General features: G+C 41.0%; 2 protein-coding genes across 2 annotated transcripts in view; one reads left to right on the top strand and one right to left on the bottom strand.

Moving 5' to 3' along the window:
• Positions 1-11376, top strand: part of LOC122808466 (uncharacterized protein K02A2.6-like) — a 24361-nt gene extending 12985 nt beyond the window's left edge. Inside the window, exon 2 of the mRNA XM_044079425.1 lies at positions 11168-11376. Coding sequence (XP_043935360.1) covers positions 11168-11376 — 209 coding nt within the window. The remainder of the gene's footprint in view (positions 1-11167) is intronic.
• Positions 11377-11561: 185 nt separating this feature from the next.
• The window catches only part of LOC122808465 (uncharacterized protein K02A2.6-like), a 37282-nt gene continuing 32374 nt past the window's right edge, over positions 11562-16469 (bottom strand). The window contains exons 2-4 of the mRNA XM_044079424.1: positions 14926-15780; positions 11909-14793; positions 11562-11591 (exon numbers count right to left, since the gene is read on the bottom strand). Coding sequence (XP_043935359.1) covers positions 11562-11591; positions 11909-14793; positions 14926-15780 — 3770 coding nt within the window. The remainder of the gene's footprint in view (positions 11592-11908; positions 14794-14925; positions 15781-16469) is intronic.

Genomic DNA, 16469 nt, shown 5'->3' with positions numbered 1-16469 from the left:
TTCCCACTGTTTTTTTTTGGCTTTTGGTCATAGCCTGATTAAATTGTAACTGTTATTATAAGTCTTTTGGTTTAATCACTTGGGCTTCATACAGGCTGTTTTACAATAAGAAGATTTGTGGTCTGCACTGTTGTGGCAGGACATGTAGCTTACATCCTTCTAAGCTGGGAATTGTTGATTGAAGGCCCAGTGTCTGCTATTCTAAAAGTGTATTAGTTCTGGCTTAAGCACTTGGGCTTCAGGCCAGTTATTCTACATTAAGAAGGTTTGTGGTCTGCACTCTTGTGGGAGGAGAGACTGGATTCTGCCCTTCTGAGCTGGGAATTTCTGGTCACAGGTTTATTGTGACTGCTTATTTGAACTGTTTCTTTCTGAAATTGGTGCGCCTTGTTGCTGTAGCATAGACCAGATTCAGGCCTGCTGAATCTAGTTTTGTTTGTATAACTTGAGCACTGATCCAGGCCATCCTTTTTTGGAGAAGGTTCCCCTGCAACCTAGTAAGCAGGGGTGTGCAGTTAGAACTTGTCTGATTGAAGACTGCTAGAACAGGGCTCAGTTTTGAGCTTTTTTCTGGTTAATTGGGTAACTTGTTTAAGTCAGTTTGTTTGTTTTCTATTATTTTTTATATATATATATATATATATATATATATATATATATATATATATATATATAAATTGCACTTTATTCATCTGCTTTTACTGTATTTGAGTTTCTTCCTACTTTATTACTGGGGGCATTGACTACAACTCCTTTTCTTGCTTTTAAACTGTTTTTTGAGTGTATCTGCTTTATTTTCTGAAAAAAAAATTAAAAAAAAATATATATATATATATATATTTGCTTCCCACATTTCTAAGCTAGTATAGTCCAGTTTAAAGGTTAGTGCTGAATTCAGGGCTGTGTTACAAATGTCTGTGTTTGCCCATACCTTACTTGGATAGAAGGAAGTTTCTCTTTTCACCTGTGAGAGAGGGGAGCTTTGAGCAGCCTATCTGTCCCTGGAGGAGTGGTTTCAGCCCAGAAATTAGTAGTTTAATGGCCATTCTGGGCTAATTTCTATCTCTTTCTTTCTTTTCCCTGCTATAAATACCATATTTGCCCGGTTTTGCATGCCTGGCAGTGCCGGTTAGCTAGGGTAAAACTATTCCCGGCTCCACAAAGTCTCTTCAATTTTTCCCTTGGAACTAGACAAACTTTCAACTTAAGCACTCAAGCCATTAATTTCTCAGCTCTGCACTTTCCCAAAACTTATAGCAAGCACTTATAAACCCTAGCGCTAGACCCTCCTGTACTGTACAGAAGGACAAGGCTCTCTTTTCGACCTTACCAGCCATCCAGTAAAACAGTTCACTGTATCTATCAGGTATGTCCAAAGGGCAGTTTCAGGTGTACTTTCCAGTCCAACTGGTGAATCTGGGCATTTTGAGGCAATGTTACAACTGCCTCATGTACACAGATATCCCCCTCCTCCTACCACCAAACACTAATACATGCGAGAGATGCAGTTATATAGCCAAACTAGAGGCTAAGGTCTCTCAACCCAAGACTGGATCAGACAGTCAAGAGGAGAAGGGAAATACTTGCATCACACCACCAGTCTTACATAGACCCATTAAACCAGCACTGGCAAAAACACACATAAATACATGAAAACATACTCGGAGGCTCTAAATAAAAATCTGCAAAAACAACAGAGACCTCCAAAGCAAACATCCAAGCAACCTCCACCCCCCAACACAAACCATGAAACACATACTTCACAAAACCAGTGTGCCATGCAATCACAGCCCTTAAGGCAAAATAACATACCCAACATACTAGTAATAGGTGACTCTATAGTCAGGCACACTGATGTCCCACTCACTACGCTGAATAAGGAGAAGGTTACTGTTAGCTGCCTGTCAGGTGCCAGGATCCACCACATAACACAAGCACTCAGGTCACTCCAGAACAAGTACAACTATGACTCTGTCATTGTCCATGTTGGTGTGAATGACCTGAGCCGTACCTCCCTGGACTACATGAAGAGAGACATGGAAGAGCTCTCTGATCACGCAGCCCAGGCCGGTATAACCCTGACCCTGAGTAGCATCCTGCCCTCACCAAGAATGATACCAGGGTATAAAGAAAGAATTCTCGATTTCAACAATTGGCTAAGTTTCTGGTGTCATTCAAAGGGGATCCAATGTCTGTCCACCTGGGATGAGATGCTCAACAAGCCACGTTGCTTCGCTAGAGATGGCTTGCATGTGTTACCCTTAGGCTTTCAAATACTGGCCAAGGCTCTTGCCACCCCTATAGTGCCTTTTTTAGGCAAGGCTCAAAAGACAAACCCACCGCCGTAAATAGCACAAGTAACAAAAAAATTGAGGGTAATGCTACTCAATGCCAGAAGTCTAAACCTCAAAATGCACGCACTCGAGGCACTCCTCAGTATGGAGAAAATCAATATATGTGCAGTAACAGAAACCTGGTTTAAGGCTCCAGAGAGCAATACCAGGCTACAACTCATACCATACATTTCGGCCACAAAACCCAAACCAAAATACAAAAGGTGGGGGCGTATCCATATTCATCAAGGATACCCACACCTCCAGGTTAGTGGCACAGCACGATGCTTCAGAGATCATCCACGTGCAACTAACAATGGGCAAAACTGCAATTCAAATTGTGGCTTGCTGCAGATCACCCACCATGCCCCAGGACCCCCATTCCGCATTTCTGGAAACACTGGGAAACATAAAGGTCCTACCAAACACCCTAATATTGGGTGATTTCAATTACCCAAACATTAACTGGGAGAACTACTCTAGTACTAACTCCCTTGCCCAACTTTTCCTAGAATTTATAAACTCAAATGCCCTGGTTCAACTGGTCAACACTCCCACCAGAGGTGACAACATATTGGACCTGGTCATCACCTACATGGCGACCGGTGTTCCACACCAGAGGTCAACCCTCGCTGGTTAGATCTGACTATAAACAAATCACTTTGGATATCCATATTCCGCCCCCACCCCTGGACAAGAAAACCACCGTGAAAAACTTTTCAAAAGCAAACTTCACGTTACTTAAGACCATGGTGGAAAGTTTCAAAGCCCCCATGCTGAAGGATAACACTGTCCAAGCTGCAAAATCCTTTACCAATGCATTCTACAGGCAGCTACAAGAATGCATGGATCGTGCCACCCCAAGCAAAACCAAGACTCACTCCTCCAAGAAAAGGAAACCAGTCTGGTGGACTCCTACCATAAACAAGCTATACAATAGAAGGAGGAAATTAGTACAGAAAAGAGTAAAATCCCAAGAAGGGAAGATATCCCTGATCAGTATTAGCAAGAAACTATGATCCCTCATAAAATCATCCAAGGCAAGCTTTGAAAGAAAAATTGCCAAGGACTCCAAAGATAACCACAAGGCATTCTTTAGCTATGTCAAGAATCTAAGTGGCAATGCTCATATCTGCTCAGAGTTAGTGCAGAATGGCACAAAATACACTGAACCGACTGATATCACCAACATCCTGGCAGACAGGTTCAGTGCAAACTTCACCCCCCAAAAGGGCCCATAACCATACCAGAAGAATGTAGAGTCCCTGAAATCACAGACACTCAGGTTAAAACAGCCCTCTCCAAAGCCAAAAACACAGCATCAATGGGACTGGACGGTGTCCCAGGCTGTGTCCTACATGAGCTCAAAGACGAACTAACCCCTCACCTAAACACACTGTTCAAACTCAGCCACTCCACAGGCTACATACCCATAGAGTGGCGCACAGCAACGGTTATTCAGCTCCACAAAGGTGGAGCCCCAACAGACCCTGGGGACTATCGCCCTATAAGCCTGACTAGCTTGGTCTGCAAGGCTATGGAGTGCATCATCATGGAACTCATTAACAGAGACACTGGGAACCTCCAAACACTGGACCCTACCCAGTTTGGCTTTGTTAAGGGCAGATCATGCCTCGTAAACCTTGTGGACTTCTTTGAGACAGTTACCAAGGCTATAGATGAGGGAAAGGTGGTACACACAGCCTACCTAGACCTCGCTAAGGCCTTCGATACCATTCCCCATTCTGGTATTATAGACAAGCTTACCAGCCTGAACATAATCTCCTACATCACAAGATGGGCTGCCAACTGGCAAATGGACAGAACCCACATGGTGAGAGTTGTGGGAGCTAGATCCAACTCTAAACGGGTTACAAGTGGCATTCCCCAGGGCTTAGTCCTAGGACCCCTCCTGTTAGGCATATACTTCACAGAGGTACAGGCAAGCACAGGAGGACTATGGCTGACCAAGTTTGCAGATGACTACAAACTAGGGGCTATAATTGACTCTCTGGCTGACACAGACATCCTCCAAAAGGGTCTCACTGAGATGGATACCTGGTGTCAAAATCCTGGCCTCAAGCTAAATGCCAAAAAGTGCATCGTCGTCCCCTTTGGAAAAAACAAAGTACCCATAAACTACCACATAGGTGGTAGCCCCCTAAATACGGAAGACATAATAAGGGATCTGGGGACCCAAGTAGATAGTAATTTCACCTTTGATAATCACATTGCCAAAGTGGTTAGAAAATCCTTCTACGTGGCCCACCTAATCACAAAAAGGTTTGCATCCAGATCAAAAGAGGTCATTGTGCCCCTCTACTTCTCACTCATCAGACCCATTATAGAGTACAACGCCCCATTTGGGATGTACCTTACAAGACACCTGCAACAGCTGGAAAGACCACAGAAGTACCTTACCAAGAGGATCACTGGCCTCAAACAGATGCCCTATGCAGCTCGACTGAAGAAACTCCAGTTGTACTCGGTTGCATACTGCCTACTCAGAGGTGATCTCTGCCTGACATACAAGGCCATGTCCAACCCAGAATTGATGGACATGCTCCACCTAAAGAAAACCTTATCCCCTCAAGCCACACGATCTAGGGATCTAAACCTCACCACAACAATAAATAGGACGTGCTGGAGGGACAGATTCCTGTCCCAGAGACTTCCCATGCTTTGGAACAAGATCCCAATTTACATTAGGCAGAGCTCCTCACTAACACTCTTCAAAAGAAACCTTGACGAGTGGATGGGAAACATCAAGTTTACCTCGGGGAACACTTCAGTAGCTCCGCTGGACAGAGGCACAGGGAACTAATCTAAGGGGGCGGTGAAAGCCAACACATTCTGGCTAGGCTTATAAATGCCTTCGGGCAGATAGCCTAGTACCAACCTATGAACCCAAGGAAGATACAGGCAAATGTAGATCCTGTAGTATAGCACTACAAAGAGCTGCACATCTTATCACTGGGTGCAATGTACCTCTGACTGAGGGTCTGTATACCGAAAGTCAATATACGTATGGCTGAGGGCCTTTATACCAAAACTCAGTATATGCATGCCTGAGGATCTGTATACTGAAAGTCAATATACGTATGACCGAGGGCCTTTATACTGAAAGTCAATATGTACATGCCTGAGGGTCTGTATACCAAAAGTCAATATGCGTATGGCTGAGAGTCTTTATACCGAAAGTCAATATATGCATGGCTGAGGGTCTGTATACCAAAGTCAATATATGTATGGCTGATGGTCCATATACCGAAAGTCACAGCAATGTGTCAACAGTGTAGCACTGAGAATTGTGCAAAAATTATAACATGCATTTAGCTGAGAAGCATTGGAAAGGTGAACCACAAAGAATTACTAAAAATGAAGACATTTTGATCACATAGGATAATCCATTGCCAGCAGTTAATGATGTAAAAGCAAGATATAGTAAGAAAAAAAGGACAAAAGTATCATTATCACTGAAATAGCAATATGTATCAGTTATAGTGTTCTGCATACTGAGAGACACAAAACCATAAAATACCAGGATCTGCAATCAGAAACTAGAGCAATATTTATATAAAGACACCCAGATAATTCCAGTAGTAGGACGAGTAACAAGGCCAATAAAAAGAATTTTCAAAAGTACTTACATCTGCTACTGATATATTTAAATCCATACAAATTACAGAAGGAGGCAATTTTGGGTCCAGTATTGGTGCAGAAAAGGTACTCTGGGCAAATGTCAAGGACTGAAACAATACTAATATCACAAACTTTAATAATGCATTGATTATGGAATGGGGTCCCTTCCTGTCCCAGTATTAGAAACTCAAAAATATTTGGAGAATTTAAAAAGGAAATAAGTGAAGTCTAAATCTCACAAAGTATGCAATGTGTAGAACTATATACTTGGAGAAAATTAAAGGTCCATATAAAATTTAAAATTATAAGGTTCTTAATAAAAGTTCTTGACTTCTGATGTAAACTTGAGAAATTTCCTGGGGGCATGAGAAATGGTTATGTGAAGGCATGTATCATAATTGTACAATTTCCCAATTTGAAATGTGGTAGCAAAGAACAAAGTGCTAGCATTTTTAGTTTCTTGCAATTCCTATAAGGACATTAAACCCTTTCAGTGCAAAACTGTATTCAAATATCCCATATTTTTGAAATCTGTGAAATCCTGGACTAATAACTCCATTTCATCTGAGAAAGTATTGCTTCTGTGGTTATTTTTTAATGAGAAAATGCACCTCCTTCAGACTGTACCCAGAATAAACAGACCACATGCAAACATGCAGATGACAAGCAGAGATAATACCAGCTCAAGTGTAGGTCCCTGATCCATCAGTTAAATACTCCATTGTTCTATGATTATTGGGTTAGATTCCTGCTCATGGAACAATTCCTCTCAGTTATTTTGAGAGCTCTCTAATAGGTTCATAAATAAGTACTAGGCTAGCTGCCCTTGTGGAGTAATTTAAGTTTAGCCAATTCTCTTCAAAGGTGAGAATCAAATTCTGTATCTTGTATCTGTAAAGTAAACACCTTAATCATTATGCCAACCCTAACACCTGTTGGAATTATCATAATTCCAGGTTACTTTGACTGCTTCATATGGGTCACACACATTTTATGGCCATTTAACCTTCCAAGACCCCTGATGCTGTACCTTGTCTGTTGGACTGTTATGATACTAAGGTCAAGATGATGGCGAATGGCATCCCAGTGGACAAACTCTGTTTTTGTGCTTGGATTATAACTACTTCTTGCCTTCCAAGCAGCTTTGGATTCTGTTTAACAGTATTTTATTTATCTGAAGTTAGTTGCATCTGATCCATCATTGCTGAATTGTTGAGGCCAGCATAGTGGTGATCTTCGAACCCCCTTCTCGTGCATCAATACAATGTTCACGGTGCTGAGCTGTATTTAGCAGCTCTGGGGTATCTCCACATCAGCATTTTACATGACGGCGGTCTTAGTTTGCTTGATTCTATGACGAGAGCTTTACTGTTTGCATTTACTTGTTATTCTAGAGGTGAAACAAGTCCTGGTCACTCTGTTATTCCACTGAGCAGAATGTCTCTATTGTGGAGCCCAGTAATTCCAGCTAATATCTGCAGTTTGACATATTAATTCAGTGTGGAACTAAAGACATGGACTTTTGAACATTACTGCCATACAAATGCCTAGTTAACATCTCTGGATGAATGAACCATGTCGCTGCATTGGACATTTGCAATTTGTATAATTGTGCTTTTACTGCTGGAATTATCATATATGTGACAGCTTGAGGAACATGTTCTTCATTACATACATACATACATATATACATACATGCAAATATTTCAAGCAAAAACAATAATGCCCTTCTAGCCTGCCAATATTTCAAAACAGTTCTTCCCATAATAAGTATCCAGGCTGTTCTTAAAAATATCTAAATTAATGCTAGCTTTAATTTGGCAGTCTATTCCATGAATCAGCTACTCTCTCAGAAAACTAATTAGTACACTTCTCATTCCTATAGCATTTCCACCATCGGTTGTCTGATGATGCTCTACTACTTTTAGATAACCCAAACCATTCCCAGAGATACTTGTCTCTAAATGCCCTATACATCTGGAAAATGTCTCCTCTTAAATATTTATATGAGACACTGTACAAGTTCAGTATTTTAGTCTTTCATAATAATTTGCATTTTCACATTTATGGATGCCCTTGGTATATTCCACTGTACTCTTTTCAGTTTATTCATGCTAGTTTTCTTATAAGGTTTCCATACTGTTATTCCATCCTCAAGTTTAAGTCTAAAGTAATGAACAAACAATGAATTCATCCTTTCTGATTTCCTATACTTTTTACATCTTTTTACATAACTTATAGTTCTATAAATATCATTCACCAATTGGTTGATATGATTAGAAAAACACAAAGCTGAATCTACCTATATACCCAGGTCCTTTAATGATTCTACAGTTTCAATCATTGTGTGCTGCATTAAATATTCACCTTTCAATTTACAGTATGTCCCATATGCTTAGTTTTGACGTATTTATCAGCATATTATTCTTCTGTGCCTGAATGACCAATTTAGTCAAGTTCTTTGGCAGGCATGCCCTATCTGTAACACATGTAATCAGTTTACCCATTTTCAGGGCATTTGAATACAGACTGTAGAACATCTCAGATGTAAAAGATATACCTGAAAGATACAATCTAAACAAGCGCAGGCTTAGGGTAAAGCTCTGTGGGACACTCTGACTGTGACCTTAAATTTCACTTGCCCAACTGTTGTATGATACTCGCCATGTCCTATTTGAAAAGCATGCAACTATCCATCTTATCAAGGGCACATCAATACCTAGCTACTGTAATTTATTGATTGGTGTTTTGTGTATAGGATCATAGGATCATAGGAAGTTACTAGGCTATTGGCCATGAGGCTCTTCCCAGCTTAGCCAAAGTTTTACGCCTATGTTTCCAAGGTCAGCACCTATCCTCCCTATCAAGCAGGGACACAGGAGAGATCCCAGGGATACATTTTCTATTACCCATCCAGTAATCCAGGTTGTGCTTGAAAAAGGACAGAGAAGTACTCTGCTTAAAATGAAGAGGGAGTCTATTCCACATATGGGGGAGTCTCTGGGACACATATCTGTCCCCAGGTTCTATTAATGTCGCAGACTAGGTTTAGGTCCCGAGTGTGTGTGACATGAGTGGTGTTTGATTTGTGGACTTGCAGCATTTCCAATAGGGCGGGGTTCGAGATGGCTCCATGTCAAATATATATATATATATATATATATATATATATATATATACATATATATATATATACAGAGATAGATAGATAGATAGATATATAGATATAGATATAGAGATGCAAATTACATCACAGCACAAATTTTCATTCATAGCTGTTATTATGTTGTAATAGAACATCATGTTTCAGGTGGGATCTGTTTTCAACATATGTATAATGAGATATGTTTTCAAGTCCCAACCTTTCCAATGCTGACAATAAGTTATCAAATATAACCTTCCCCATTATTTGTCCATAACATGAAAGCAAACTTATGAATCTGTAAGACACTGGGTTTGTCTTATTCCCCTTTTCCTTAAAGTCAGGTTTAACAAGTGTATGTCTCCAATCTTGCGGAATCTCCCCATATTTGTATAACCTAATAAATAACTGATATAATGGTCGTGTAAGTTTATGCTGTAGTGGTCTCAGGTCATTATTTCATCTCCTCCCTGTGCTTTGTTTGGATTCAGTTTCTGTAGTTCTTTTTCAATATAATCAAATTTGATTTCAGTATCTGAGGTTACCTGTATGTCACAAGAACAATATATCACCCCTTTATGGAGTCAAGCTGCTGATTTTGTAAATATATATATATATATATATATATATATAAAATCTGAAGTCTCAGAATATATTTTAAACTGTAACCATTTATCAAATTGTATGTCTTTACTCCTACCACATCTTAAGTATCTATAAAATGGTGTCCTATTATGCTCAATATCTTTATATAAATTTTCTTTAAAATTTTCTTGATCTTGTCGCATATTATATTTAATTTGTCTGTCCATCTTGCTTATTTTAGTTTTCAAAGTCGTGGTTTGACCTCTTTTCTATTTCTTATATTTTTTTCAACCCTTAATCAAGTATCTTGTTCTTATGGAACTATAGCCTCCTGAAGTTGTATGCCTAGAACGTGATATTAAACATTTTTTTGATTTTTTGGCATTCAAATAATTTCTCTTTCAAAACTTTCCACAGTTCTTCTGCAGTTTTTTCACTGAACGCATCACTCCAATTAGTTTTACATAGCAACTATATTTGCTTCTATATAATCTATTATTAATCTTCTGTGTATTAGTTTAGATTTCAGTTTGGAAGAATTATTTAGCAAGAAATTAAACTTTATAACCTCATGATCACTGCACATCAATGATGGTAAAACTGCCATTTCTTTAGGAAGAGAAACAATGTCTAGTGTGTTCCATTCCCTAGTAGATTTTTCACAATCTGAAGCAATTGTTTTTTCTAAACAACATTGTAAATAATTTCCTTACTAAGTGTAGAGCATTGAGTGTATTGTTCCTATTCAGCCAATGTAGCTAGATAGCATGTGCATAAAGTACTGAGCATGTGCAAGAACAGTGCCATTTTGTACAGGTAGCTAGAGAGAATGCAGTCATGAATGGAGATGCTCATGTGAGTTTGTTTGAAGTAATGTGTGAAACAGTTAGTTTAAATACAAGTTCTAATTACAGTTTCTGTCATGTTTATGTACAATAAATATCTTGAATCCATACACTGCTTCATTGTCTCTTTTGAATGCATGACAGAAGCGACATGGTGCCAAAATGGGAGCCGAAGTTGAAGCAACACATGAGCCATGAGGTACGCAGTTAAAAGTGGAGTGAACTCGCAAACAGGTCTGCAGTTATTCAAAGGCACTTAAACTCATTTAAATGATTTTTCAGTCACCAAATATGAGGCAAAGCTTTCAAAATAATTATAGAGACAAACAAAATGTCTGTAATTGCAACATACTGATAAAAGTATTCAAAATAAATACAAAAGTGTTCAAAATAATTTCCAAAGTGTTAAAATGTATGAAAAGGCTAAATGACCACATTTCTTTGCAATGTAGTAGTTTTTGCATTAATTAAAGCTATTTGAAGTGTTCAAATTTTCTAGAATGTTCGCAGTATATGCTGTGTCAAAGTGAAGCCTTTTCCAAGTGATTTTTATGTATTCAAACATAATTAGAAACATCTGGTCTATGCTTATTAAATTAATTTTGTTGTTATGGCAAAAGAATTTCGCAGACCTGAACCACTGGTGTTTGATAACAGTATAGCTGAGAATTGGAGAGTGTTTGAACAAGAATATGATATTTTCATACGGGCTGCTTTTTCTGTTACAGATGCACATACAAAATCTTTCATTCTTCTTAATTTAGCAGGTTTGGAAGCCATTAAGAAGGAATGTTTATTTGTGTATGCAGCTGCTGTGTATGCAGAGTAGGAGAAACTGCCATATTGTGATGCAGGCTGAAATGCGAGAAGACACCGAGTGCTTAAAATGTAAATTTAGAGAAATGTGTAACCAATAAATGAATATTGTGATATCCTGGATAAATAAGGGAAACCACACGGTTCATGGAGTTGTAAGGTCGTTTCTTTATTCTGCCTTCAGGTGCGCACACCATGCTACATCTCACAACTTCTGCAAGTCATACTCTACACAGAATCAACAAGTTACCAGAGAATATAGAACCAACAGTACATGTTGCATTCCCCACAGCGCCCCTACAGTACAATCACAACATTACCAGCCCGGATACTACATTCCTCCCCTTTTTAAGCTATGACATACGTCATCTTACATACGAAGAACAAGAAGAGCAATGATTACTATACAATCGAGCTATATTGTACTGTTAATCTATACATGCACTTTTTTAACACTGATAGTCCTTCAAGTAACTAGGCTTAACCAGCACACGCTTCGAACGGCGCAATGGTATCACCCTGGGTGACTCAGGTGTCTCAGTTACCATCTCTGGTACCGGTATGTCCATCCCTGGAACAGTTGGATCCTCAGGAACCTCTCCTTCCGAGTTCCGGTGGTCTCCCTCAGGCTCCACGATTGGCGATCCTCCTGCCCCTGCGAATCCTGCTTCCGAAATTAACGGTATTTCCGGGTTTCGCACTTCCATGACTTCCCTCTTCGGGTCGCTCCTCAGAATCTGGTCCACATGTCTCCTCACCACGAAATCTCCATTCAACCTCACTTGGTACGACAATGGACCTGTGTTCTTGACAATGAACCCTGGAATCCATTTAGGACCATAACTGAAATTTCGCGTCATCACTGCATCTCCCTCCAGAAAACTCCGTTCTCTCCGTCGTCGATCATGATGTTCTTTTTGCTTCCACTGGTTCCCCTCTACCTTAGCTCGGATGTTTGGATACACCAAGTCCAATATTGACCTTAATCTCCGTCCTTGCAACATCTCGGCAGGTGACAAACCCGTGGTAGTTTGTGGTGTAATACGGTAGTTGAATAACACTCTTGATACTTTTGCTGCTATACTTCCTTCTCCAGACTTTTTCATCATTGCTTTAAAAGTCTGAACAGCCCTTTCAGCACAACCATTTGAAGCTGCATGGTATGGCGCTGAAGTGACATGTACAATGCCATTCTTTTTCAGAAAACTCTTGAACTCTTCACTCGTAAAACATGAAGCATTATCTGATACAATAGTCTCTGGTAATCCTTGGTTACTGAAACTCTTCCTTAAGCATTCAATAGTAATGGTAGAAGTGGGTGTTTTGACTGGATAGGCATCCATCCATTTAGAATGAGCATCCATGATTATCAAAAACATGGCTCCCATAAATGGTCCTGCATAATCTATGTGAAGTCTCTGCCAAGGTCGGCTCGGCCACTCCCATGGATGTAATGGTGCCCCCATCGGTAAGTTACGATGCTCTTGACAGGTATTACACTCTTTCACAACGACTTCAATGTCGTGGTCTAACTTTGGCCACCAAAAATAACTTCGTGCTAAGGCCTTCATTCGGGTAATGCCCACATGACCTTGATGCAATTGCTGTAAAAGTACACGTCTTCCTGGGGGTGGAATTATCACTCGTGCCCCCCACAACACGCATCCAGCTTGCACACTCAGCTCTGTTTTTCTCACCTCATAAAGCCGAAAATCTGCATCAGTTTGTTGAATTGGCCAGCCTTGTTGGACCCACTGAAACACTTTAGCTAGTATCGGATCTTTTCTTGTCCAGACACTCAGTTCCTTTGCAGACACTAACGTGGTGTCCTCCATCATCAAAACTCGCTCTTCCGTTTCCTCTTCCTTGAGATGCCCTGGTATTGGCAAACGGCTCAACGCATCTGCATTGCTATGATGTGTTCCTGGCTTATACACAATCTCGTATTCATAAGCTCTCAAAGTTACAGCCCATCTCTGAATTCGTGGAGAAACCATCTGCGGCACTGCTTTCATCTCATTGAACAATGACAACAATGGCTTATGATCAGTACAAATAGTAAACTTCCTGCCATAGAGGTATTTGTGGAACCTCTTTATTCCAAACATTACAGCCAACCCTTCTTTGTCTAGCTGAGAATAGTTTGACTCTGCTGGCGTTAAAGTTCGTGACATGAACCCAATAGGTCTCTCTTGTCCATCTGACATCCGGTGTGCCAACACAGCTCCCAACCCATAAGGTGAGGCATCACATGACAAAATTAAGTCCTTGTGACTATCGTAATGCACCAAAACCTCTGAAGACTGCATTAGTTCCTTTGACTGCTCAAACGCTCTGGCCTGTTCCTCTTGCCACGACCATCGTGTCTCCTTCCTTAAGAGCTTATGTAAAGGAGCTAACAGCGTTGACAGATTTGGCAGGAACCTGTTATAATAGTTGAGTAAACCTAAGTAGGCTTTCAGCTCTGTAACATTTGTTGGTGCAGGTGCCTCTTGGATAGCTTTTACCTTGTTTGGCAGGGGGTGTAGGCCCGATGCGTCCACTTTGTACCCCAAAAACTCTGCTTCCTGTTCCATGAAAGCACATTTGCTCCGCTTCACCCTCAGACCTGCCTCTCGCAGTCGTCTCAGTACTTCGTTCAGCGTCTCTAAATGCTCTCGATTGTTCCTACCCGTCAACAGGATGTCGTCTAAATACACAGCCACCTTCGGAATTCCTGCCACCAGTCCCTCCATTATTCTCTGAAAAATAGCTGGACTAGAGGAAACACCAAAAGGTAAACGATTGACTTGGAACAAACCTTTGTGTGTGTTAAGGGTAACATATGCCTTTGACCCTTCTTCCAGAATCACTTGTTGATATGCCTGACTGAGGTCCAGCTTACTGAACTTTTCACCTCCCGTCAGCTTTTCAAACACATCCTCCACCTTGGGTAATGGATACTGCTCCAGCTTCGAAACTTGGTTCACTGTTAACTTGTAGTCACCACATATACGTACAGTACCATCTGGCTTTAATACTGGAACAATTGGTGCTGCCCATTCCGAAAACTTTACTGGTTCAATTATACCTTGCTTAGTGAGTCGCTCCAACTCAAACTCAACTTTCTTTTTCATTGCGTATGGTACGGGTCGGGGTTTGTAAAATCTTGGCGTTGCGTTTTCATTAACATGTATCTTTGCTGGTGGGCCCCTCCAGGTACCCAGTTCCTCTTTGAACACTTCTTCATTGTTCTCCAGCACATCTTGCAAGGTCAGGCCCTGCTGGTCTACTTTATGTAGCTGCAACCAACCCATGTCCAACTCTTTTAACCACGTTCGGCCTAACAGGTTTGGTCCGTTACCTGCTACTACCATGACTGGCAACTGCTTGACTTTGTCTTTATGTTTGACAGTTACTTTTGCCATTCCCATCATAGGAACTATTTCCCCTGTATACGTTTTCAAAGTCACTGCACAGTCCTGCAACTTCTGAGTTTTTCTTGGCCATAACTTCCCATACTCAGCCTTTGCCAAAACTGTCACACTACACCCCGTATCCACTTCAAACTGTACCATTTTACCATTTAAGTCTAACTGCGTTGTAATGGGATCCACTCTTTCCCACCTTGCCTCTTTCATGCTCAACATGGTAAACACTTCCTCTGTTTCCCGGGTTTTTTGCTCTGCACCTTCCCTCATGTGGTGTGCATACTGCCCTTTTAGTTTTCGGCTTACCTTTCTGTCCATGACACTGCTTTTTTCCTCCCCCTTTCGTGGCTGTACCTTTGAGGGTATGGACCGGCACATTTTCTTTACATGGCCCTTCTTTCCGCAAGCATGACATTTTTCGTTTAAAAAACGACAGTTCCGTGACAAATGGTCACCACCACACCTGTAACAAGCATACTGACCAGACTTCCCTTGTGGTTTATGCTCCATGGCCACTTTATGTACTGGCAGTGGGTTAACACTCCTGCTCCCCACCCCTTCAATGCTTCTCGGCTGTAAATCACGAATGTCTTTATTCGCTGTCTCAATGGCCTGGGCCAACTTCAAGGCCTTTGTAAACGACAACTCAGGCTCCGCTAACAATCTGCGTTGAATGCGGTCATCTGCAATGCCACATACGAGCCTATCTCGTAGCATTTCAGTCAGTCTGTCCCCATAATCACAATGTTGTGCCAGTTCCCTAAGCACTGCAACATACTCCGTTACCGTTTCATTTGCCATTCTAGTCCGTGAATTTAACTTGAACCTCTGGACTATTGCACTCGGCTTCGGGTTATAATGGGACTGAAGTAAGCTTGTCAACTCCGTAAACGACTTATCCCCCGGTTTATCCGGACTCAATAAGTTCCTCATCAGACTGTACGTCTTGCTGCCCACCGAGCTCAGCAGTATGGCTCGCTTTCGGCCCGCATCCAGTATCTGGTTTGCTTCAAAAAAATGTTCCAACACCTCACAATACTCTTCCCAGGTCTGTGTCTGACAGTCGTATGCCACCAATGACCCCAACATGGAACCAGACATAACTGCGGTAGGCCCAGTATCTTCGTCGTCCGACATCAACTGCACCCCACCATTTCACTCTCAGCGGACTCGGAGGCATCCCATCCTCTCGTCGCCAATATGTGATATCCTGGATAAATAAGGGAAACCACACGGTTCATGGAGTTGTAAGGTCGTTTCTTTATTCTGCCTTCAGGTGCTCACACCATGCTACATCTCACAACTTCTGCAAGTCATACTCTACACAGGAGCAACAAGTTACCAGAGAATATATAGAACCAACAGTACATGTTGAATTCCCCACAGCGCCCCTACAGTACAATAACAACATTACCAGCCCAGATACTACAAATATTACAATGGAAAGGCACATGTTTTACAAAAGAAATCAAAAACCTGGCAAAACTATAACAGCATATACTATTGACTTGAGAAATAAAGCAAAAACATGCAGATTTGGTGATTTGCGAGATGAGATAATAAAGGACAGACGTGTGTGGCGTTAATGATGTGGAGAGACAGATTTTGCTTCGAGATAGTGATTTAACATTGATCAAAGCCATAGAGATATGTCAAATATATGAGCTTACAGAAAAGCACACAAATATACTTACAA

Source organism: Protopterus annectens, chromosome 8.part0, assembly GCF_019279795.1.
Source record: "Protopterus annectens isolate FY-2018-M chromosome 8.part0, PAN1.0, whole genome shotgun sequence".
Lineage (NCBI taxonomy): Eukaryota > Metazoa > Chordata > Ceratodontiformes > Protopteridae > Protopterus > Protopterus annectens.
The sequence above is the reverse complement of the archived record's forward strand: the minus strand, read 5'-3'. Positions and strand labels throughout refer to the sequence as shown.